General features: G+C 40.5%; 2 protein-coding genes and 1 long non-coding RNA gene across 3 annotated transcripts; all 3 read right to left on the bottom strand.

The window, feature by feature from the left end:
* Positions 1 to 131: 131 nt before the first annotated feature.
* On the bottom strand, positions 132 to 25,825 carry LOC110984065 (uncharacterized). Its single transcript, XR_002598822.2, has 4 exons — positions 25,615 to 25,825; positions 22,446 to 22,580; positions 9,958 to 10,152; positions 132 to 8,882 (listed from the first exon to the last, which is right to left on the bottom strand). It is a non-coding gene; the product is annotated as an uncharacterized LOC110984065 (long non-coding RNA).
* Positions 10,668 to 13,501, bottom strand: LOC110984062 (uncharacterized). The gene has a single exon (XM_087132736.1). It carries the CDS (start codon positions 13,318 to 13,320, stop codon positions 12,406 to 12,408), a length of 915 nt encoding a protein of 304 aa, XP_086988862.1. The 5' UTR covers positions 13,321 to 13,501; the 3' UTR covers positions 10,668 to 12,405.
* Positions 15,590 to 18,466, bottom strand: LOC147800046 (uncharacterized). Its single transcript, XM_087132735.1, has one exon. The coding sequence runs from the start codon at positions 18,072 to 18,074 to the stop codon at positions 17,127 to 17,129; it is 948 nt and encodes a 315-aa protein (XP_086988861.1). The 5' UTR covers positions 18,075 to 18,466; the 3' UTR covers positions 15,590 to 17,126.
* Positions 25,826 to 26,962: the final 1,137 nt, after the last annotated feature.

Below are 26,962 nucleotides of genomic sequence, written 5' to 3'. Positions count from 1 at the left end.
CTGACCTGACCTTTGAACTCCGACCTGACCTTTAAACTCTGACCTGACCTTTGAACTCCGACCTGACCTTTGAACTTTGACCTGACCTTTGAACTTTGACCTGACCTTTGAACTTTGACCTTTCAACTGGCCAAAAAAAAAGCCCAGCCACATGCAGGCCCTCCTGGTGCGCACACGCATGTTCCCTGCCCACAGACACCAACAAGTGGCAGTCGCCCAACTATCCACATCAACTCGTGATCAGCAATTGGCAAATGTACACAAACACCCCCTGACATCTTGCAAGTATCTGAGCAATCATGGATGACCACAATAGGACTTGCAACATAACAAGGATCCTACGAACTCTGACAATTAGTTCAATTTTCTACCAAGCAGATGCTACTTTGGGTTATGTATACGCCGCACGTCGCCATGGACACCCACCATCCACTCTGAGATTGACAGTTAAGAGACACTCTGCATCCTCCCTTGATTGTTCCCATGACCATTCCAGACGGTTCAGTTGCATCTAATCTTACAATCCAATTAAATAAAAGATGCAAATGGTTCTTTTCGCAAGTTTCCTCGGACATTTCAACAGTGTCAAAAGATGCGAGATCAACTATTTTGGCCCTCACTCATACTGTGCTTTCACATAAAACTTCTCCATCATTGCCGTTTTATATAGACAACATGGTCCATGAATAACTTCTCTTGAGCAATGTCAAGGATCTACCAAAAAAAAGTCGGCATAAATCTAAAAAAAAAAAAAAGTACATGTAGCAGATTGACCACATCTTGTTTGTTACATGAGTGGTGCTTCATATACTGCCTCACATGGGGGAAGTGCAAGCTTGCCTTTTGAAAGCACATACGTCCTATTTTATTTCCCGATATGAAACCTTTTTCAAGTAAATTACCTTATTAAATGGCTTCTTATTTAATTTAAGCAGGCATGTAACTGTTCCGCAGCTTTCATGAGTGAAAAAGTCTTTTTTTTCCTTTGCGTACTTAAGAAAGAGTAGTTTTTAACAACACGGAAGCCCCAAATTATTTGTTTAGATAGCGAACGGATGTTTGTTTTTCAAGACAGTTGCCTTTCAGCAGGTAATATTCCTCAATTAAAACACTCAAACAATTCAGAAATGTTCACAGATCTGAAGGCATATTGCCCAGTTTTTATACAAGGGGAGTGCCGTCATCTCTATTTCCATTAAATGCCACAAATGCAAATAATACACCACTCTGAATCCTCACACATCAATACACGTTTAATGCACGATGCAGAAATTTACTCTGCACTGTCGTTACGAACTGCACAAATTTTTTCTGCACACATTCAAATTTTCATTTAGGTAGCCACACCCATTTGTACTCAAGGTGATATCCTACCTTTTTAATCAGCTTTTCAAGGATTTTGTATTGATTAAATGAGTTTTGCTTTCACGTGAAACTGAAGACGTTCTGCTCTGAGGTGCACTTCTACAGCACCATGCTGCTCAGAGACTTGGTGGACAATGCAGTAACAATCTGCCAGTCAGTATCCGTAGAAACTGCAGCATCCAATGACACGGGGTTAGCCTGTCCCGTACTCCATGCTAAATTTAATTGAAGTTTTCATTAATTCATGCACTGTACAATTTATGGTTGCACATCCTCCTTATTACTCACTAAACCCAAAGATTCTCATGGCATAATTGGAGTAGGCTCGTCTGCATAAGGCAGGCAATGTACATGCTCACATGCTGACCTAGGCAGGCCCTGGGAAAATCAACAGTTGTAATGGACAGTACACAATTAACACAAGCCAACTATACAGTTTAGATTTTGAAACAACCCCCGAAATTAATGAATATATCACAAGCATCTATCGGTATGTAAACTAAAAGATACTTGAAAAATAGGCTGTCAGGTGTTTCGATACTTGACAGTGAAGTACGTATAGCTGTGGTATAAATTTGCATGCTGAAACTATAAAACAGCGTTCAGCTACTGATCAAGGAATTTCTTGTAATACATTGAAAATGTGCTTTTCTCACACAGGTGGCTGTCTATAGCAGTTCAGAATTTTTTTTGGTTAAATCTTTAGAGATTTTGCAAAACAAAGTATTTTTACTTAACAAATGTGAGAGCAGACATGTATAATGACATTAAACTTGTCAGTATTTGAAAGTTTGGTACAGATTTCAAACTGAACGCTTGCCAACAAAAATACGGGAAACTGGTGAACAATGTACACGTGTGAAAAAATGCATGACTGCATAGTGCCAGCAGGCAAATGACAGTATTGTCACTGTCTCACTCCTAGAGCTTGTCCAAACTCATTTTTCCCAGGACCTGCCTTCAAGAAATACCTTGGACCTTTGAACTGTTTAACCGAAATAAAAATAAAAGAATAAAAAAATCCTGTAATATGGGCGATTCACAATAGCGCGCCACCAAGGGTTTGCCGTATTAAAGGCTGAGTAGCAAATGCTGCAGAACATTTACAGACCTTGATATCACACTTGTTAAAGACATTTGACATTTTATTTAAAAGACAATCTATACCAGACCAAAGAACTAGCTAACATATAAATGCCAACAAAAGAGTGCCCTTTGCTTTTACAGTCACTTCAAACACTTTTCTTCTAGGAAAATGTAAAGTGACAATGTGCATCACTTTAAATGAATGCATCAGTACAACATTTGTTTCCATTTATAAAAAAGGGATATGCGAGTCACCATCATCTACAGTGGCAGCAGAAAAAGAGTGAAAATCCCACTAACGGAAGTCGTAAGCGAAGTTCTGCTGTGGGTTCAATCTCTGTATTCTTTTGGAGGAAGCAAGGCCTCCATGATGTGATACTGCTTTATAACGATAAAAAAAAAGTTCAGTCTCTTCACTTACATGTACCACTGTTTTTGCTGAAAAAAATGGGTTTCCAAAAAGACAAGATATTGGCCAACTTCCAAATACATTGATTCCTGAAAGTCACCGGTATAACATTGGTATGACAAGGACATAACTTGTGTCAGTCCAAGGCTCTGACAAGGAGTGGCATACATGTACAGGCCACGAACAGTGGCAAAGTTCCGGTTGAACACACAGTCCATCTCCATGGACCTCTCAGATGTTGCGTACATACGAAACAAATTAGGGATTAAAGTGTATATCGATGTTTACTCGAAAAAAAGGGAACAGTCAACATTTTCATCCATCAGCAATATCTATGAATATAGATTGCCTAAATGCGTTTACATGTCCTTTGGTGTTTACCAGTCATGCTGGTTTAAAGAGGTAATGCCTGGGTTTTTTTTGGATACCAACTCCTTGGAAATATTCCTTTTGAACTGTCTCAAAAACAAACGAAAAAACAAGGTTGGTGCATCATTAACCCATATAATGAGAAACAAACCTTGCTGGGTCTTTTTGCTGCTTTCTCACTAAATGAGTTACTTGATGGAATAACAGGGGTTCATTCCGTAGGTGAACAAATTCCTTATATGAATTATTCTGGAGAAAAAAACCTAAAACAGACCTGGCCTTGACTCTGAAGTTGGTGTTATTGTCCCCAGACAATCAGGACTCAGACATGGACAAATTTATCCTGTATATTTAGAACAAAAATGCATGGCGCATGATGGTTTCCAGTCTAAGGCAACATATACATGTATGTACTGACTATTTACATGTATATATTTGGTTTTCAACATTTTCTATTTTGATTATGCTGTAGGGATTTGCTTTGGGTTCAAGTCTTCTACCACTATGAGAATGGTACACTGCGTGTAGTGGTGTAATGTAGAGGAGGTCGGAATTTAGACAGCCATTCACAGGCAATTATCACTGCTGTTACTCTCCGTGCTTTACCTCCGTCCAGCCAAATTTTTCTTTGCCAAAGTTTGGAATACTACATGTACATGTATGTTACACAAATTGTGATGCCTTGATAGGCAAACTGTGGGATGACCTCTACTTTGCATTAGGAATAGTGGAAGGTTGACTATTCAACCACTGATATCCCAAGCTTCCAGATTTGCTAGGGGCTATCTGTAGCTAAAATAAGAGGTCCCCAAATAAAACCATACTCGAACAATATTCGTTATTGAAAGAACAAACACAGATCTTGCAATAAGAGGACAATCCGGTTGTCACAGCCTTGATCAAGCTTCTTTTAATCAAAATATCAATGGTTTTGTTTTCCTTTGTTTTGAATTTCAGCAGTGCAAGTGGCGTAGCCGGGGGGAGGGGTTCAGACCTGCAGATGTACCAGACAACAATTTATGCTACAAAAGTTTAATGATTCCAGACAGCTGGCCAATAGCTTCTTGTCTTTCGACAAATGAGAGATAAAATGTCTCCCGATGACTTGCAAGACAAATGTACTTCAACGTGAATCCAGGCCGAATGCCACTTGTGAGGGTGGGGTGCTTGCCACTCCCCCGGTGACATTACTCCCAATGACTCCCAAACCACTGACAAACTAGGAGTCAATGCTGGGCAGTCAAACAGTATAAACATCTGAAGAATTCCAGCAGAAATCTGACCTTACCAGACATGTTTTTGTTTTTTATTCTGGTCACAGACATTTACTCTGCTGCAAGTTTTGACTGTCAGGCTCAAACACGCCCCATTTCATAAGGGCATGCCAAAAATTGGAAGAACAAGGCACAAGCTCAACAGCTTGGATCTATCACAAAGCCATGCATGTACAGCGTTGACTGCATTGCCTGCTGTTCTTTCTTGTAATGGGAAATTGAGTAAGGAGACAGTCATATTGGAAGCTATGAATATGGCCATCTGATTGTAAGTATGCCACAGTTGGCCTATTTGCTCAATATTTGTCCAGGTTGCAAGTCTACTCTTTATCAACTGGTCATTTAGCCACTATGACTTACCGTAAGTTACACACCCCCCCCCATTGGCTACGCCACTGCATATTGCCTTAGACTGAAGACCATCTGCACATTACCACCTTGTTCATACAGACTACAGTCCTACTCCTAGCCATGAGATACAAAGTTGGGTTTAGCAAGACACCAGGATGTACAACCATTTTTGTTTACACCAGTGCATGAATCAATTCTACAAACTTCAATTAAACTTACCATGGACCTTGTAGCCGGGACTGGCTCCCCGTGTCGATGCCACAGTTTCTGTTTAGGATACTGAGAGGCAGATTGCTACCCAATCTCCCAGGCCATTCACTCCTCTGTTTGTGGGGCACACACTCGCTCCCAATTTGTCCCCTAACTTAACCTCCTTTAATTGTTATTTTACTATTCTCCCTTTTGGAGCAGTGATGAGTTTTCTTCCGGATTTCAGGAGAAATCGCAGTCTCTGTGCTCAGTAGAGAGCCTTCCAGGGTGTTGAGGTTTTTCATTTTGACTTTACGATGTCACAAGAGACAACGTGTAACCCAAAAATTACCAGACAGCGAATTGTGTTTACCTAATGCTATCTGCTGGAAGTTTCAGGGCCAGTGATGTGGCAAATTGGCACACATGACTGCATTAATATACGTAACTGTAGAGTTAGTGTTCCTTTCAGATGAAATCATGAGGTTAACCACTGCCAAGATTCACAAGAAGCATGTGTGTGTGCCCCGTGTTATTGGAGTGAATGGCCTGGATGCATCGTCCACCTAGCAGTCTAACAGCATGGTTCTCCTTTTAGCACACCCGGGCTTCTCCAGTGCAGTTCCAAATGTCTGGCTTCTTTTTTTTTATTCTTTATCCTTTTTTTACTGTGATATTGTAGCTTTTGTTTTAAACAATACTGACGGCACTGCCCCAACAAATTTTTAATTTTTTTTCAGATTGAATGAATATGTAGATTGTTCATCTTTGAGGAAACTAGCTTTCACAATATGCATTCACGGTGGCCTTAAATGATGACTTTACTTCTGCAGGTTTCTGACTAGTGAAAAAAAAAGGTGAGACACGTCCAGAATTTTGTACAACATTGGACAACATCGAGCGGTATTTTCTCAACTTGAGATCTTACACATACTACATGTATATGTGCTTCCAAACAAGCTTGCACTCTTACAGGGAAAAATTGGGGGCAACATTTAAAGTTTTGGCAGTTGCTTTCAAACTTGTGATCTTGCACGGTTGCTTACAAAAAAGCACACTTGCCATTGAGCATGGACTCAACTTTTCACATGCTTGCAATTTTTTATTCGCTGAAATGTGATCCATTTCATCGAAACTGAGTTTTCGTGAAACTGAAGTAGTGCATTTTAAACACATCTTCATGTTTCCACACTGCTTGAGAAGAGACGTTGGAACATGTGAATAAAATAACAGCAAATGATGACGAGTTCAATGATGAAAGCCAACACTATGAGTGAGGGTTAAAACAACTGGCCTAACATCCTAAGACACTGTTGAATACCCAAGAAAGCCCACAAAATGGCCATTTTGTACATCTTTCATTTTCTCAGATCAAAGAAAAAGATGTAGAGAACTTTTGAAATGTCAAGTGAGCAATGGCAGAGTAGATGCGGAAGTGTTCTCTCAACTTGCCATCCCCGGAGCAGTGGACATGTAACATCTGCTTGGTAGACAAATTGACCAATTGCCAAAGTTCGGAGGATCCTTACCATGTCGCTGCCTACTGAGGTATCCACAATCACCCAGACTCGCAAGATTTTGGGAGGTTGCATACATCACCAACAGCCGATTCACAAGCCGATGCAGATAGCGGGCAACCACCAACCTGTCAGCGTCTGCGGGCAGGGAACACACGTGCACGCACCAGGAGGGCCTGCATGTGGCTGGGCTTTGGTTTTGATTTGGTTTGCCTGATGGTAAAACACAAAAATGTAAAAAACGGTGTAAATTTTCAGTAAACGAAAGTAAATGGAGTATAATCAGCACTTAACTTACAGAGGATGCCTGCTGTGTTTTTTTAATACACATTAATTTTCATGATCCTTGTTTTAAAGTAAAAGGCAATCCATTTGACTTTGTAGAGAGTAATACTGACCACAACAATATTATTATGGCCTGTCAAAAGAACAAATAGAAATTCCAGGCATACTTCATACCTGAAGGTTTTTTCACACTTTGTGCTTGAATTATTGATGAAGTGAAGGGGTTAGAAATGAGTTTTCAGATTGCTTGACAGAAACTGACATCTGAATGTACATGCAGTTTCTTCCGACGACTCTTAGCACCATCTAATGGAATCAATTTTGGAAGGTTTCAATTTGTGCTGATTATACTCCAACTGCTGCGTCTAAGATGGGTAATTCAGATACATGTTTGGTGTGGGAACAATTACGAATGAAGGTGCACTTTGGTTTCTTGATTTGGCAAAAGTAAGCAAATAACTGTAACATCATAAAAATTGGCTACATTTTTCGCTGTTTAGAATAGCAAACGGCAAGTAAACTGGAATGGCTAAAGTGATGGCGTATGGGAAACTTTTTGGCCAAAAAGTGTGAGTCTGATAAGAAGTGGCGCTTTGGCCTCAACATTTTTACCAGTATACTCCAGTTATCTTCACAAGCGATCTTTTAAAGATGAGTTTTTTCTGACAAAACCTTATTTAAGAAGTCTACATGATAGGATGAGCATTTTGACATGCTAAAAAAGACACGGTCTAATTCAAACACCAGATTATCCCAATGAACTTTCCTGGGAATTGGTTACACATGAAAACATTTTTGGAAATATTTGATTCTTGGCTGTAGCAAAATTGACCAATGTTAGACGCAGCTTTTGAAGGTTTTACCATTTAGGCAATTAGCAATTGATTTACATGTATAAAAGTAATTTCTTTCCGGGAACCAGCCCTCACATACACATGCAACATTTTGCTCAATAGTTGTCTGCAAAGATAGTTTCTTTTGGCAAGCTAGAAATAAGAAAAATACACTGCACTGCATGTAGTTTACTACTTAAAAATGTTCCTGAAAAGGTTTAAAAACAAGTCTCCTTCATATTTTTTAGGGCTTCAGAATTTCTTTTCACTGTTTTGATCTGCCTTCTTTCAAGAGACGGTTGTGAGGGGCTGGTTGATAACAAAATTCAGAAAGAGAAATTATAAGGAATGGATGCAAAATGTTTCATTCCATTTTAGTGGATTATTGCTTTTCCTACAAAATGTGTCTCTTCTGCGTCCAAAGTCCAGGAAACTATTCTTTAAAAATGAATTAACATTTCAACATTCATTTTGGTTGTGCTTTGGTTCTTATACCAGTGAATGTTTCCATTTTCACTGTGATGAAAGTCCCAAAAGACAATGGAAATATCTCCCTATGTACCGCATAAAATTTATGAATTTGTTTATGAATTGGCACTCTTTAAAATTGGTAGTTTATGCTGAATGGTTCCACTGTGATTGGGAAACTAGCTCGACGCCATTGTCCTATCCACAGTCAATTTTTCGTTCAAACTAATTTCTCCATTAATGTCTTTTCAGTTGGCACTGTAACGGGCAAGTTTTATATCAGCAGCCTTGAGCAGCAAAGAATTCTTCAGAGCTTGTTGTGAAAGGACGGTCTAAATGTCCACTTCAGAAGATAATAAGGTACAAGTCCCCTTGTTGGTTTAACACAGCATTTGGGCTCGCATCAACAAAAGACTGCTATATTGATGTGCACAGCAACACAACTTCAGGAACAAACTGTCCATGTATTGATGATCCTTGACAAGTCTCTTCCTCTTCTAGCTGCAATGTTCTGGATGAGTCACTGACAAAGTCTCTCCTTCAGTTAAATCTGCTGTGATGACAATTCCCAGTGCAAGAGTAGCAGAAGCCACATTTTCCCACTGTGCCGGCAGGAACAGAACTTCTCCGTTCTTTGCAGAGATGACACCTCTTGGTACATGTAGGCAGGAAGTAGTATGAAAGCAGAGATTGTCCTTGTAAACTTGAGGGTTGTGTCTGTCCACAGACTCTACACCTGTGGAGTCATAACAAGAATTTATTAACATCAAGGACATTTGGAACTTAACTCAAGGAACTGTGAAACTTATTAACTCAAGGAACTTTGAAACTTATTAACTCAAGGAACTTTGGTTTGTAACGGCAGTGATGGAAATAGCTGGATTTGTATCGCAAAATGGGATACGTTTGGCACAAAAAGCGAGACAAACATGAAACCGATGTGCAATTTTTGCGAATGGAAATTTCTTTTAAAAACATGCATGAACAGCCAATACAACCCACTCCCACCTGCCACCATGCACACGGCGAACTTGCGGTGCGGATCGGCAACTGTCCCTTGTATAATGGTACTGAATTGGGCCCATTTATTTTTTTTTGAGTCAATTTCATCATAATGCTAATCAAATGACAATATGATTGGCAAATTTGCTAATCAAGTTTCCATCACTGACCAGTATGATGTTTTGCATGCAATCTGAAACAAGGTACTCCAGACACATGACCAAAACAATAATGAGTTAAAGTGTCCTCAAAGAAATTATTTTGCACTTTAGAACAAGCTTTCAGACACTGCAACCAGACACATCATTAAAATTCAAGTCTAAATTAGTTGGAGCCCCCACACTGTTGGTTAAATAAATAAACATGCATTTGCCACAACCAATGCAAGAAGGCGAAATAGGGCCAGGTTAGAATGCAAATATACAAGAATTACATTAACAAGTCCGCATAGTATGTACATGTAGGAATATTCAAACCTTGTCAATTAATTTAAGTTGAAAATTAGCAAGCATGTACATAAGAAACAAACAACAGTACACGGTACTGACCACCTAAACCACAGCGAAGACATTATTTTAGTAAACTAAAGGTATATAAGTAATTTTCCCCTCAACTGGATATGTTACTACTCTGACAAGTCCAAAAAGTACATGTATTATAAATCCCACGTGTGGAACCTAAAGAGTCTTATGCAAGATCTTCTAGTTTCTACGGCTTTGGCTAAAAATCAAAACAATTTAGTGCTGTTTTTGTGAAAAAAGAAAATCCCAAGAAACAGCCCTGATGAGTCCATCAGCCAAGTTGCTCACCTGGTTGCCCATGTGACCAACAGTTACAACTACAGCTAAGTACATGTAGTACGCTGCAGTCTGCTCTGCCATAGCACCCACCAGCACCAGACCAGACACCATGGCAACACCAGAGCCTGTCAACCAATACTTGGTGTTCTCTTCCATCAGGGTGGAGGTGGATCCCAGACCCAGGTCCAAGTCATCTCTCTTATCCTGCAAGAAGCAAAGAACAATATTGAGAAATCAGGATTCTCAACAGCGACTGCTCCATCATCAGCACAAAAGGAAAAACACAAGCCAAAAAAACAGAAAAAGAAGAATGATGTGTTCATGAACACAAATGTTCTGCTAAGCCAATGCCTCAACCAGGACTTGTGATAACAAGATTTCTATTGTGCTTCTGCACATAGACCACAGAAATCTATGACGTCAGAGCCATGACATCATCTTGAATATAGTATGTTAATAAACTACATGTAATTGTAGTCCCCTTTTGGCAGTGAGAGAGCTGCTTCAGCGTGCACTCTCGTAACTGCTCAGGGCATCACGTTACTAACATTGCCATAAATTAAGATGAATTTACGAAATACATGATCTGTCACTTATTCAACTGAACATACATGTACAGGTAAGTACAAGCATTCAGAAAGTATAACAACATCAAACACAACAGAAAAAACGAAAAACAACAACAACATTTACAACAGTCATTACCAACTTTTTAATCAATCATTATTGCCACGTCACATTTTGTTGTCTCATTTACAACTGTCACCATCATGTTTAGTCCTCATAAAAATGTGGTGGTTGTGTTTATGTTAACAATATTATTGCATTTACAACTTCATGTATTGAGGTGCACATTAGATACATTTCTGTTGTGACTTCACATCAAGATTTTTTTCTACAGCAGATTTTTGTATACCCAGTCTCATGTCTCTCCAAGTATTAAATATTTAACACGTTTAAAAGAGGGTAAAATGCATACCAAAAATCCATGATTTTTTAGCCTAAAAGCTGTTTTTATCAAAAGGCATACTGAACTGTATTGTGTCTCACTGGCATACCATTTAATAAAAGATCTCAGTTTTCATACCACATAGAATGCGGTGGTCAGACTTTGTCAAGTCTAGGGGTCTGTCAGGTTTCCACACCACACACTTTCTCACAAACCTTGAGTGTTTTTACTCATTCAACATAGTCCCGACATTGTATTTAAATTGTTGTATTTTCTGTGTACAGTTGCCCAAGTGGTTGTTCATGGTCATAATCATAAACTAATTATATCCTCATCAATATGAGTCTGCAACAACAGGTTTTAGTCCAAAAGTTCGTACCAGACATGAACGTATTTTTGTACGCTTACGCGACGTATTTCACCGTGGCGTACGTGACAATCTGCCTCTCTCTAGCAGGAGTTTGTTGTCAGGACATAAGTTCACTCTTGTCATAAAGTTTTGCAACTTTTATCTTTTGTTTATCGTCATGCACGGTTCTAGCCCGTTCACATTGACAGATTTGTCTTGCAGTATGTGTGGCCAAGTATGAGCTCCAAGTCGGCTAAAAAATTCGTCATTTGGACTGATTTTGTTTGTCGCGTTGTTGTGAAAGTTTTGCGGAAAGTTTGGCCATGTGACTTGTCCACATGCACAAAGCGTAACGACTGTTTCATGTTGCACTCAACGTCTATTACATGTCCTTGAATTGTTTCGTTGTGTGGTCTCTACACAGCTGATCTCTGTAGAGAGAGCAGGTTGCACAGCGTCCTTTGCCTTTTGTCTTTATATCTTTTAGTCTTTTCCCTTTGCCCATTGGCTCTGTCATATCTTATGACTTCACTTTTTCCTCTTGCAATTATCACAGCATAAGCTTCTTTCTCCATTACTGGTCAATCAATCCATATCAATTATTTTATTATTGTCAACCTCCATTTATTAGTGTCCACAATTGTGTAAATTTTCTCAATCTTAATATTGGGGCAATACTAAATTTCTCAACTTGATTTCAAATAGAAATGAATCAACTCTAATATACGGTGAGAGTGATTCCTTGTGCCAATTTTGAGTTTTATTTTGAGTATCTTAACCACCAGAGAGATCAATCCCCAACTTAAAACTCAGGCGTACCCCACCACCGTAGGGTATCACCACCCCACGTATGAATGCGACATTAATATAATTTGTGATGCTTACTAATATGGCAGTTCTGAAGAGTGATTGAACTTCCAGTCTCTTATTTTGTGCACTTCTTCATGGAAATATCTAAACCATTGTGATACTTTTTTGCTGCATGGAATTCCATTACCAATCTTCTGCATAAACAGGTCCTTTATAGTGTAACAATGTCACTGTTAAAAGGCACAGAAATCTATGGATAAAAGACCTTACTGTTGTAATGACTAGCTACTATGGAATTAAAAAGGTTTTCCCTAAGCAAAATGTCTCATGGCATAGTAACCTCCTTAATTTAGGATACAAAACGTTGCTGGTAAAGTTTCTTATAATAAGGCTTGCAACAGTCTATCAGCTGGGTGATCTTTGGGTTGAGAATAAGCCTTGAATTGGTATCATCAGCTCTGGGTAATTGGTGGGATTTCAAAAAGCCACGGCTCTGCCTGACATTGGTGTGATGGGAGTTATTCCAAAGCCAAAGCTGGTCTCGGCAAGTGATCCACTTGGCATTCATCTTTGACCAATCATCTTCCCAATCCAACAGTTTGTTGCTGAATGGGATACCGGTGGCCTCGCAATATGCAGCCAACACTTTTTCTGGCTGGGCTATCAGATCATCAGCATCCATCACAAAAGGTTTGGGATCCAGGTTTTCCTTGACAAAATCATAAAGTTCTAGGAGAGCATCATAGCCACCATACTTGCCAATCTGAAGTTCCTGCCATTCTTCCATTTCTTGCTCGTCAGCAGCTGGGCACGATTCTCTATATTCTTGGTTCATTTTCCACCAAGACGGAATGACTTTGGTAGGATCCCTGATCAGAAAAGTGTGTTGATAGCCAACTGGAAGTCGCTCTGTCTTTCCTTCCAGGCAAAAGGCAAAATCCTTGGCAAACACAAGACTAGCACCTTTATGCTCGGCTTCCAGTGTCTGCTTGATCCAGTCAAAAGTGTTGACTGAAGAATCATAGGCCATGTCTGTACCAGGGACATCGGCAGGTGAAGTTGAGGATGCAGGGACATTAGCAGGTGTAACTGAAGATGATGAGTCGAGAGTCAAGAGCTCTCGCTCATTCCTCTCTGGTCCAAAGTAGAAAGCACAGCCATACGGCTCCCAGTAAAATACTCCCCCATCAACATTGGATATTGCTTGTAGGACTGCAGTAGTGCAAGAACGAGGCACTGACCACAGAATGACACGTGGAGACATGGCAGGACAGAAACAGGTTTCAGCAACAAAGTTTTAAGAGCTGTGTACCAAGTAGTTTAAAGATGCAGTCACTACAAAGACTGTAACGATCTACACGTATGAAAGCAATTTTGCACAGCTACATGTAGCTACTGGTAAGGGTGCCTGCTAACTCTGGTCCTACACAAAGTATGTGTATGCAAATTGAAACTGGACAAAGAGCACAGTGGTCAAGCACTCTGGACAGTACAATACAGTACATGTACATGCCAGGGAGTGGCCTTGGTCTGTCCACATCCAATCAATATTACAAGCTGTTAGGTGCTATTTACACAATGTACAGTGTAGGTGTACATGTACAGTGTAGGCACAGTTGGTTAGCATCACTGGACTTTCATATGAGGGGATTTTAAGATGGAAGCTTTTACTCTAAAGTTATGAACCTTCAAAGTTATTGCAAAAGCACAGGCATATGGCTCCCTGTAAAGATACTCCTGTCAACACTGGAGATAGTTGGTGAACTGTAGTAGTGTGTAATGCAGTATAACATGGGAATATGTCCTTAGATCAGGAGAATGGAATTGACAATGTCCAAGCCAGTAGCACCAGCCAAGTACATATTTCTGTATTTAGTCACATATTCAGGACAGTTTTTAAAATGATAAATTTCCAGTGATTTGGTGCAACAATTTTACTATTACCATGGGACTCCGATGGCCTAAATGGTTTTATACAGTCATAGCTTTAACACACAAATCCCCTTGCTGCCAGGCAATTTTGTGTACAAAAAGGCAGATAACCATCAGATCAGATCACCAATTTGCATACCTGGGTCAGGGACCAGATGAGTCAAAAAGAAGTCTGACCTTCCGTGTCACTGCGTTTACACTTAATCCGGCGAGGAGGATCAGATCCAGCGGGGGGGAGGATCAGATCCTAATCCCGAGATCTGATCCTCCTCTCGGGAAGGATCAGATCCTGTTCAGATCCCGCGCGCAGGATCAATTTGCAAGTGTAAACGCAACACTGGATCAGATCGGGATCAGATTCCTTAATTTGACGTAACTACATCCGGTGCAAGTCTTGAAGCGAGTGAAAAACAAGTCTGTGTCATCGTGAAGACCTACGGTACATGTCATGTATACTTACATGACATTGTACACGCACCATACATACGCTGTTGGTCCGGCCGCTACGTACATGTACATAATCAGCATTACGCTGGTTCCCAGTTCCCACGCTTTATCCGTGTCGCCTTTAGTCACTTTCATTACCGCTGCATATCGCTGATCTAAAACCTTCCATTTCCCCATTTTTCATCGTTTCATCTGAAACTACGTAAGATAAAAAAAAAGACGTATATATAGCGCGTAAGTACACGTAATACTGGCTGCCGTTTTGCTCCAGTGCGCATAATCAGTTAACTGTTCGCATAACCTTTGCCCTGAGGTTGCAGCGCTTCATCGATGCCACGCGGGGTCAGGATCCAGTGTAAATGCGGCATGGATCTGATCCCGTCGCTTGAATGCTCTCGCTGGATCTGATCCTCCTTTGCAGGATCAAGTGTAAATGCGGCATCTGTAGCTTGCCAAATCACAAGGCCACAGGGTACTGACCGCGCTTCATACTACATGTAAACAATGTACATGTACATGTATGACCCTTCTGACAATCAACAAGGCAGTGAGATCATAGAGGTAGGGGTAAGATCCTCCAGGGTGAGATGTGACAAGCCTCTCAGCTTGATTTTTCTGGAGTTAATGTTGCTGTGAAAGCTACTTTGAAAGGTTGGGACAATTAAGGCGACTACCAACATTACTACTCGATGGAGCAACTAAAAATAAAATCTCTGTGAAATTCAAGAAAAACTTTTGACATCGAACTTCATCAAAGAAAAACCAGATCCTTTTTTTTTCAGTCTTTTGGTTGAGAATTTGGAGTCAAGGTTTGAAAGCTACATTATGTTGTCGTTTAGAATTTTGTTCAATCCAGCTACCTACACGTACGTCACTGACAATTATTTTTTGACCAGTTTGGTGTTTCAGAAGAAACAATACAGTCAGAGTTGCAACAACTTTCTCCCCTGTAATTCAAATGGATCCTGACATCCCTTGCCAACCAGATGAATTTATTTTTTTCCTCTCTCCTCCCCCTTCACTCAGGCATATTATCGCCCTTCAACTTTTCAAACCAGTCACGGAAATGCTAAAATCCAGACCACATGGTGGCAGTGAACGATTCTCAGAGTATGTATTCATGTAAAAACTACAAAAGCTGGTCATGACAGATGTAAATAATAGAATGTCCTTGTGAATTTATTACAAACCATTTTAATCCCCTCTATCCACTCCAAGGAGGAACAAAAGAAGGCGTGTCCTTAAGTATGAACTCACCGCAATGAGTTTATGCTGGAATGTACGGTCTTTGCATCCACGCCAAATGCATGCAAGAACCCGGTTGGAAAACTTTGTACCAGTCTGTCTTTCTTGCCTGAGACATCCCCCCCCACACACAATGTGTATCATACATGCATGAAAGAAGGACACAAACTGATGTACAGTTGTATGAAGGCAACATCCACAGCCTTCTTTTTTTCTCCATACCATGCGTACAAACTTTGTGAATATCCCCCATCCTCACATGAGAAATCAAGGATTACATTTTCTGGCTAATAAAATAAAAAGACTGGGGGGGGGGAGAAATGCCAACCCGACCACTTGGTTTCCAGTGCATGGTTGGTCAGATAACCACAGACAAATTGTTACGTGTGGCCAAATAAAGAATTTTTTGCTCAGGAAAGTGGTAGATAGTATCACTGAAAATGAAGCAAAGTCAATAGGGTGGCCGGGGGGGTAGAGTGGCTGACTACAACAGGATGGAACGTCTAAAAATAAGATGGGGAGCACATATTGTACAGTTGCACCTGTTAAACAGGTTAAGGGGCACAAACATTCTATTAGGTGACAGGCAAACAAAGCCTTGGCAATAAGCCCTGGAGGTCTTCTTCATAAATACAAAATTTTAAGAACTTTGTTTTGTGCAATGATTTAAAATGGTATTTTGTATCTTGTAAATAGAATATCCAGCCTTTTGAACTGTAAGAAATGCTGCTAAGTGTAATTACCAAATCTTTATAATACTGATGTAACATAATGTATCTTTAATATCCACAACTACACACAGAATTATGCCAGGACATCAGCATGGACAATGAGAACTGTACCATCTTCTTCAAAGAGCACTTTAAACAGGAGAGTTACAAAGCTTCATTTTTTCCTTAAGAGTTTATATCCCTAACAAAAAACTCAGAGGTCAACTTTATGTAATTTAAAATAAAACGGCTTACTCTCGTTTCAGTATTACGCCAATCAATCAGACAACGAAAATAGAAGTCCCAAGAGGGTTCAATTCTACATTGTACGTCATACACTATAATTTCTTACACGAATGTAATGTTGACGTTTAAATATTGTAAAACAAAACCATTCTGACTCCTTTTACAAACTCTGCCCAACAGAACCCAAACATTAAAACCTGGGTCTTTGATTGATGTCTTTTGCCCTCCAGTATCACTTTTCATAAAAGCAATAGCTGTATTAAACCATTTGGTATACAAAGAAGGAAAATTAGTAATATCGCCTCTCATGGCACTTTAAATCCGTTAACAGCAATTAGCAGCGTTGTGGTTACAATCTTTTGCATAAATTCACATGCAGCAAGTGTTCAAGATTTATGCTCATTACATCTCCCACATGAACATGCTCATTTTATGGTGTACATGTATACGGTTCCATTGCAATGGATCTTTTTTGATTAAAACACCCTCCTCAAGGCACAAAACGTTGTTGATACAGTTTCTTGTAGTAAGGTATGCAACAGTCTCTCAGGTGGGTGATCTTTAGGTTGGCTACCAATCTTGAATTGGTAGAGGCACTGGGCAACTTGTGGGACTTCAAAAAGCCACGGCTATTTGTGGCATTGTGATGATACTGCATTTTCAAATACATTAGCTGGTCTCGGCAAGTGATCCACTTGGCATTCATCTTTGACCAATCATCTTCCCAATCCAACAGTTTGTTGCTGAATGGGATACCGGTGGCCTCGCAATATGCAGCCAACACTTTCTCTGGCTGGGCCATCAGATCATCAGCATCCATCACAAAAGGTTTGGGCTCCAGGTTTTCCTTGACAAAATCATAAAGTTCTAGGAGATCATCATAGCCACCATACTTGCCAATCTGACGTTCCTGCCATTCTTCCATCTCTTGCTCGTCAGCAGCTGGGCACGATTCTCGACATTCCTGGTTCATTTTCCACCAGGACGGGATGACTTTGGTAGGATCCCTGATCAGGAAAGTGTGTTGATAGCCAACTGGAAGTCGCTCTGTCTTCCCTCCCAGAGCAAATGCAAAATCTTTGGCAAACACAAGACTGGCACCCTTATGCTCGGCTTCCAGTGTCTGCCTGACCCAGTCAAACGTGTTGACTGAAGAATCGTAGGCCATGTCTGCACCAGGGGCATCAGCAATTGAAACCGAGGATGCAGAGCTCACTGATAAAAACTCCTTCTCGCTTCTCTCTGGTCCATAATACATCGCACAGCCATATGGCTCCCAGTAAAATACTCCCCCATCAACATTGGAGACTGCCCGTAGGACTGCAGTAGTGCAAGAACGGGGAAGTGACCAAAGGATGACACGTGGAGACATGATGGCAGGACAGAAACTGGTTTCAGCTACAAATTTATAAGAGTCGTATGCCAAGTACATGCACATGTAACTGGAGGTCTGTACACACTCTGAGTATCTTGCATGTACATGTACATGCAAGCAAGTTATTGACAGAGCTACGGGAAACCATCTCCGTAAGTACACAAGCAATGCCTATTTTTTAAGTGCTACAGATACCTGTTCATGTGTACCTGAAATTTCTATTTCTGTAAGGTTCAAAGGGGGACACACTAGTAAAAATTTGCTAGCCATGTTCCTGCCCTGTAGTGAGCTTATACACCTGAGGTTTGACACAAATAAAAGTACAATGCAGTGTACACATCACTGCTTTGCTTTGTGTGTGGTCAAGGTGCAACACTTGATGCACTTAGTTTGGCCAGGGCTTTGGCAACTTAGGCCCCCCCACTAAAAAGTTCTGTTTCTCATTACATGTCTCTCAAAATTTGGGACAGTGGGTCGGAAAATCTTTTTTTCGAGGGGGCGGTCAATTTTGTGTGTGCTGAGTTAACAGCATGAATGGGGACCAAAGCTTCTAAAAATTGTCACAAAAAGTGATTAAAATTTGCCTTTATCTACGCAAAATTTCTGCAGTCAACAATTCACAAGACTTACGGACAATTCACACCACTACGTACAACGTGAGTTGGATAATCATGACGGCAAACTGGCCAACAATGTCTGTGTACTGCGTGTTAAGCGTGTGTGAAGGAACGCATAAAAATAATGGAAGTTTCTTTTTACGAGTTGCAATAAGTAGAAAAACAAATAAAAACAATCGTTTTAATTTGGAAAAAGGTCGTTAATGGGTGTTTTGTGCAGACAAAAAGGACACCAGGATTTAATTTATATATTTTTTATATTTTAAATTTGTTTTTCTAACTTGCTGATAAAATTTTCTAGGGTCGCGATGAAAAATAGGGTAGGTTGGGAAACCAGGAGCACAAGTAACCCAAGACATGAGCGCACTATGACGAGCAATGCCCTGCTGATACCAAAGCGACCAACATGACCAACTCCAGCATGAGAAGCTTCAAACTGAGATTCCCATTAGGAGGAAGTGAACCAAGGCACCACAGAACTTTCCTGACATCCCGAGTAAATAAATTACATGTATCTACATGTAGTATTAAGTGGTCGAATGTTGAAGATGCCTTTTAAAAAGTCTAGATATTACGGGATGTTGGCCAAGAGGGACACCATCTACAGGTACGTGAACTTGAACATGAGCTGATGAAATAGCTGACCTACATGCATAAACATTTATTGTTCTAAACTGCAGACCGTCTTCTACCGGTAGCAAAGTATGAAGAAACTCCCAATCTTCTGCTTTGGATAGAGCAAAGTTATAAACCGGCATCCTCAAGTTGCACATGTAACCCCGACCCACATTACATGTAGGTGGTCTTGGGTTATACAAATGAATATGACTATGCTTCCATTTATAAGTTTCCCCTCTTCTACATGTGGACATTTCTTTCCTTACATTCCATATTTCTTCTTTGAGCTTTGCTTGAGTGATTTCTCTGATCCTTTCCTGCTAACTCCACAGGAAATGTTGATTTTCTATTCTATGCTCCTTTGTTCATCCTCCTCCCAAGAAGGTGGAGGATGTGCTTTGTATTCTCTTTCCTCTTAGTTAGTGACCAATGTGCCCTGACAATGGTCATCCAGATTGTAAGTAGGATGCAGGTGCTCCGAAGTCCCTGCTTGTGTTTTATGGTTCACTGGAGCTGTGAACAACCAATCAGGTGTAATGCTGTGCATGATGGTATTTAGCCAATGGTAGCTGACTTGATCATGTGACTAGGTCATGATCTGGGAGCTGGTTTGCCCCCAAGATTTGGAAAAACCAAGCAGACTGCACGCAACCGTTTTGTCAGCAAACTGTTGTGCAACTGCAAACTGAATCATGACTGGTGTTGGAGGATTCTGCGCTATTCCTTCTCCAAATTTTCTTGTGCACAAGGGTTGGCTCTCTGCATTAGGTGAGTCTGAGTATTACTTTTGTCATCGTTTAAACTATTGGTTTTGCACTTAAATGTGTACTTATTGCCAGTCTGTTATGACTCTTCCGAGGAAGTCAGAAGAAATTGCCATCCTGCAAAGTCTTTGAATGGCAGAACTTTGTAGTTTATAGACATTTTAGTAGAAAAAAAAGGACTTTGTTCAAATTGCTTTCATGTGCCATTTGTTCCCACTTGTATATGAAGTAAGATTGATATTTTGAGAGGGAAATCATGAAAGCTGTGTCATTTAATCATCGGCAGGCCAAATGTCTTGGACAGGGTTACATACAAGTAAGTGTCGTAAAGACTAACCACAATGATGATTCTTCTCTGAATGGTGGTGGAGTTTTTCTCTTAAAATCAGAACCTCATATAAAAGTGTAAAGTTCCATAGTTCCTTTCTGCTGGTTCTTTATGTTTTAATGAGATAAAAGCCAACCTCATAAATTTATGGTACAAAGCGATTCTGGTAAAGTTTCTTGTGGTAAGGCATGCAATAATCTATCAACTGGTTGATCGTCGGGCTGAGAACAAGACTTAAATTGGTATGGATTCCAGATAACTCATGGAATTCTGCAACACTACGGCTCTGCCTGACATTGGTATGATTAGGGTCGCCCCATTGCTGCAGCCGGTCTCAGCAACTCATCCATTTATAGTTCATTGTTGACAAATCATCTTCCCAATTCAACAGTTTGTTGCTGAATGGGATACCGGTGGCCTCGCAATATGCAGCCAATACTTTCTCTGGCTGGGCTGTCAGATCATCAGCATCCATCACAAAAGGTTCGGGGTCCAGGTTTTCCTTTAATACAAAATCATAAAGTTCCAGGACAGGGCCCCAACAAATTTTGGATTCCGGATGCTCTTTGGTACAATCTGAGGCATTTCCTTGCCATTTTCTTCCGATTCTCGGAATCAAAATTTGCTCGTCTTAACATGTACATGTAACTTGAAATGAAGGCAACATTTTTGGGGGGAGGGGGGTTCGGTCATTGAAAGTTGATTTTTTTTTCAGGAGCAATTATTATTATGGCCAGTGAACTACCGGTAACAATTCAAGTGCATGCATAGATTGCTCATACATGAAGGTATTTTCACAGGAAAAAGATGCTCTCAAAGTTTTACAGCAACATTTGTAATTTAAGTAAACTGGTTCTCTACATGACAATGTGAATGTCTATTGAATCAAAAACTGGGGGTATATTTTTGCCAAGTTCATGATCACTATGAATCGAGAATACACGTACATATACAATGTATGTACCAAATGACATGCACTTAATCAATTTCACATGTACAGGTGTATGACATAAAGACCATGCCAGTACATGTATATGATTGATTTGTTGGTTTATCATCAATTGGCGGTATGAAGGGGTCGAAATTCACGGTGGTCCGGTGGTCCGAGGCCAGTAAAAAATCATCAGGACCACCAGATCCACCAAACCCGATGGTCTGGCGGGCCAGTGCAAATGAATGGTCTTCAATCTGAGTCCACAGTACTCCGAGTACTGTAGGTACAGAGTCCTGGGCCGTGTGCGAGTACACTGGAAATGAGTCAGAGTCCAAAGCACCAAGTATGAGTACATTCAAGGCTGAGTAATGGGTTGAGTCCGAGTACCTACAATGTACATGTAAGGCTAAGGCCAAGTCCAATTACATACATGTTCAAGTACAATACCAAAAAGGTGAACTCATCCACACGCATAAATGTATTACTTAAAACAAACACACCATGCAAGAGTCACCTGTACCGAGTAATTAACACTCTCACCTTTATTTTGGTGAAAATACATGTTTACATATTGGCAAATCGTTGAATTCTATCTGTCTGTGTTCACCAAGCATTTTTTAAAATCCCAAACAGTAGCCATAAAAAAAAAATCATAGTTAACGAGGTAGACACCTACATGTGCATGTTCATCAACCCACTCTTCAGGATTTCCCTAAGCATTCCAATGAGTAAAAGGTATCCAACAGCAATAGTGTAGATCTTTCAGATCATTAACTTTCTGTTTTCCGTGTTTCAACAAATAAAACTCAATGCACTCTTACAGAGTACCCATAGTTGAGTTCCATTAGATATAGGCCGTTTTCCAATACTCAACTTTGTCTCCGTCTAAGGCTTCGTGTAGGAACCAATCCTTGATTGTGGGCCTGAAGTGTTTAACTTAAATTGGAAGTACTCTAATGTTTGGCTCTTTTGCATCTTACTTGATGTTTTGTGGCACTATCAGACTTATATGTACATGTGCTATTGCGCTTACAACCTCAAAGTCAGGAAGTAAAAAAAAAGTTGAAGCCTGGGACGGAGCCCAAACCGAGTATTGGAAAATGGCCAAAGCGTCATTCGAATTGACCACTGCATGTCACAAGAATGATGAAACAGGGCTGATGAATTGCTTACCTGGTTGCCAATATAATCAGAAATTGGACTAGAACCACAGCCAGGTACATGTAGTATGCTACAGTCTGCTCAGCACCAACCACCCCCAGACTAGCCACCACGGCAGCAGACCAAGGCCTTGTCATCTCTCAGATCCTGCAAGAAACAAAGATCATTCAGACTAAGCTTAACCACTTCCTACCAGGGTGTCCAGTTTCGGGCACTGTGTGTTTATACGCAAGAGCTGGGGTGCCCGGTTTCGGACAAAAGAGCTGGTCTGTGTAACAAAAGACTGTACTTGGAACAAAAGACCTGCTGCTGGGAATTGCCATCATTTTTTGACTTCATTTTTCAAAGGTAATCCGGCACTGTTTTGGAACAGTATATCACTGTTTTGGGCATAGCGCGCCCGCAGATTAGTACCATGGACAAAAGTGCTCCAGGGCCCCATTGATGAGCGACGCAGCACCTCTGCTCACTAATCCAGCTGCGTATGACAAGACGCTACTGGCATTCACCGGAACAAAGGAAATTATGCAACACCTCTGGGCTCTCTTTTACAGGGCTGCAGGACTGAGCTGAATACTCGGGCGTCAATGAAGGTTGCCTGTCAGATTAGAGTAGCCACCAGACAGTCGTTTGTGTGGGTGTAAACGTCCAGTAAATGAACACAAGAATGTTTCATGAATTTTGAAAACGGAAAATCTTGAAAAGGTCCCGTCATCTCATCCCGCTCAAGAGAAATCCACCCGGCAGGACGTCGTTAAAGTTATGGATTACTCCATCATTTACACAAGGCAAAAAAACTAAAACTAAAAATAAGCACAAAAAAACAAACATACAGGAATGTGGAAGTACATGCATTAACCCTAACCCCCTAGGGTGTATGTAAAATCGTACTGAAATTGGAGAATTTGGGACTGTTAGGGTTAATGATGACTTGTACTTGACACGCTGACCAGGGGCACGTTTGCACGCGACTTTGTTTACGTACATCTACAAGTACCAAAGAATGCATACCACTCCCGATAAAGACAGGGGTATGCCAATACCAGCGTTTGTATTGTGCTATTGAATGTGGCCCTGTTACTCTGCTTCATCCAAGACCAAGACAATCTCTGCAGCTGGGTCACACCCACACAAACCATAGAAAACAAGCCACTGTGCCCCGTCGCCACAAACCAACCCCCTGAGGCACTATACCAGGATCAAAATAACTTGGTTTTTGGGGGGACAGCCAGCACGACCAGTGTTTAAAAAATTCTTCTGGTCCTGCTGAAGGTTTAGTGGTCCAACCCCAAATGCAACCTCAAAATGGAAGCCGCTCGCAAAAAATAAGGATTTGCAGTCAACCTTGTCCACAAAAAAATTGATACACGGCACATTACATGGCTACCTTCATCATATTCCAGCTAGTCCTGTCCTTTTGTCCATGAAAGCTGGAAGTATTTTGGTCATATTTCTTTGTCATGGATTGTATTTTGCTGGAGGTGATCACCGCCACCTGGCATGTGGTGCTCAGGAATCAGCTGTTGGTGAGTGCATGCAGACAAGGCATGCTTTTTGTGAATGGTCCGCTGAGCCGGCATGCCATGACGTCATCTCCAGGACATTAACATACAGTTTAAATCACGATTAGAACATGATTTGTACAAAATAGTGACATAGGGAAATTTCTTGTTTTCTTCCCAAATGTGAGTAAACCTTACCATCATTATTGGAATCTCCGATTCTCACTCCGTCTGTAGCCGTGTGCATTAGACAGTTTAGGGATTGTTTTGGAGGTGAATTCGGAGGAATTTGATTCAGAGTAGGAGCTATTTTGAGTTAAATGAATTAATGGAAGCAAAAGCCTATGGAAGGTACTTGGATCCTACTATCGCCCGACCAAGTCCAAATGTTTTAAAAAGGTGATTTGTAGGGCCCAACTTACTTGGAGTAGGCCTAAGCCTACCTAAAATTTCACTGTTTATGCACTAGGAATATCTCCCACACTCTACCGAAAAGGTTTCAGTTATTTTTATTACGTTGAAGCAAAAAATGAGGAAAACATACAAATCCCTGTATTTACAAAGAGAGAGGAGGGTTAAAGTTATTGAATTTTTGAGGAATTTTGCCGATGGAAAATCTTGAAAATCCCCTGGGTACACGTCATGCAACTTCAAATTAAACCCAGCAGCATATGGTTAAATATACCAAATTTTTTATGGCTTCATTTTCAGTCATTGAAAGTTTGACTAAAATCCTACATGGAATAACATTATGAAGAACATCGGATGTCACCGAAGCAACAGGAACAATGTCATCTGCAAACGAGTTTGATCAGCTGTTGTAAAACCTACATTGTACGTCACCATAATATGTGCACATACATGTACATTGCAAATGTCATTTTACAGGGTAACAGTAATGTCCTACATGTACTGCTGAAAAATATGCCAAATAATGTCTCTTGAATGGGAAATTATTTTATCCAGAAAGGAATGACTTCATTTTTTTCACCAAACTTGTTTACCCCAATCTTATAATGCAGCAACAACTTTGACATTCATCGTATTACTTAAATTAGTGTTTTGCTGAAGGAATAAAAAATATGTGGGTATTGCAAAGTTCATTTTTTTGGGTAAACTCATTCTTTTATCAATGTCTGAAATAATTGTTAAAAACGTCTTCTTTCTGAAGTTCTCCAAGAGTGATAACCATCTCATTAGACTTGAACTATTTTATTAAAAATTTATAATACAAATTCTAAATACATGTAGTCGTTACAAAATTATATACCATTAGGCCTACAGTTTCAATAAACTTATCCTCAGATCATGAATTATTGATTACCTGGGTGAGTATTGCTGATTAGGAACTCACTGGCATGACTGGCAATTCAAAATTACGGATACCATGATAATGCTTTAGTTACTGCGATAATATAGGGCCTTGTAACCGAGTAGGCCTAGGCCCATGGCATTTGGCTAAAGTTGATCCATCGTAGTCATCATAGTGCCTATATCAGACGTCCAACATCGGTCATAAAGGAACAGCGATCATTTATACATTCTCTAGACACTTTTTAACTGGTTCATTTTTGTATCTAGTCTGTAAAGTAAGCTTTAGGCTCTGTTGACATTTTTCCCGAATTCTCCTTGGAAAGCTTTTAATTTGCACATACTATAGCCTAGGGCAAAAGTTTTACCTTGAACAGTTGCTCGGTAGGCCTAATGAATGTTTCCGGTCTCAGTCGAAAGCTGGACTCATATTCCCATTTCTGTAGTATACGTAGTTCTTGCTTCGACACACAATTCTTCACATTCACAAGGTTAGACAAAGTTTAAACATGGGCAAAAAGTGGAATTCCACTGGCTCAGCAGTAGCACTAGCAAGGTAGCATAGTAGCAGGCGGTCGGTCAGGCAAGCTGCACTTTGCACATGCGCGCGCTTTCGTTCACACAGCTTGCGCCCTCAATCGGTTGTCAGGTACTAGGTGAGGACCTCCAGATTAAGGCTGCATCCGAATCTCTTGTCTAGAGCTAGGTCTGTGTCTTCGCTCCATTGGAAATGCGTGGAGACGCGCAGATAATAGCCCTAGCCGAAGCTAGCTCTGGAAGCCCGTTTTGGAGACGGCCTTAATTTTAAGTTCAGCCGCAGCTTAACTGTCCGAGCTCTGGATTTTTTTTCAATATTATTCGCTTTCTGACTGCGCCGTACAATGGAGATTATGGCCTCCAAAGTGAAGGCATATTAGAAGAATATGAATGATAAATCACTCGTATTGGTTGAAACAATCACGATTATCCATGGACGTCACAAGGCTTTTTCCCGGTGGGGCTACAGAGACAAAATACTTTTTCCCCCGAGGGATTTCTATGGGGACAAAGCACTCATCAGTAACTAAATGACACATCATTAAAGCAGTAAAAGTGGATCAATTTTGAGTTTATTTGTAAAACAAATTGGTCATTTTCGTGCCCATTCGTCTCTTTAAAAATGTCTTTCACTCCTTGTTCTTTTTAAATTAAGTTTTTTCGGGGTGGCCGTGAGGGGAAGGTTCCTCAACTTTCTTAAGTTAGAACCACGTTTCCCTGGAAAATCTTTCCCCCAGACATCATGGTTGTGCAGGAAAGGGGGAGTAGATTTCCCTTGACCCTGGCCAGGGTACCAGATAGATCTCCGAGATGAGATTTTTTTCCAACAGATGGGCTGGGGTTAGCAGACTTGATTCAAGGCTATAATGGAGGTGGGTTTTTTTTTCACATTCACTCCAGCATTTCATCAGGGAAAACTTCCATGAAGTATACACCTGAACTCCTCTATATATTGGTAGCAAAACCATTTTCCCACAGGCATTTGAGAAAGTATAAAAAATACGTAATATCCCCAAACTGTTGTGTAATAAAAAACAACACTGTCTATGGGATTCGCTTCACCGATGAGAGTCTGTGCTGATTCATTGTGTTACCTTTCATGAGGTACTACTAAGCAAGCAAACAAGCAAGCAAGCAAGCATGCCTCTGCAATGTTGGGGGGGGGGAGAGAATACTGGG

Source organism: Acanthaster planci, linkage group LG02, assembly GCF_054643075.1.
Source record: "Acanthaster planci isolate LZ-2023a linkage group LG02, COTS_SCS, whole genome shotgun sequence".
Classification (NCBI taxonomy): Eukaryota; Metazoa; Echinodermata; class Asteroidea; order Valvatida; family Acanthasteridae; genus Acanthaster; species Acanthaster planci.
The sequence above is the reverse complement of the archived record's forward strand: the minus strand, read 5'-3'. Positions and strand labels throughout refer to the sequence as shown.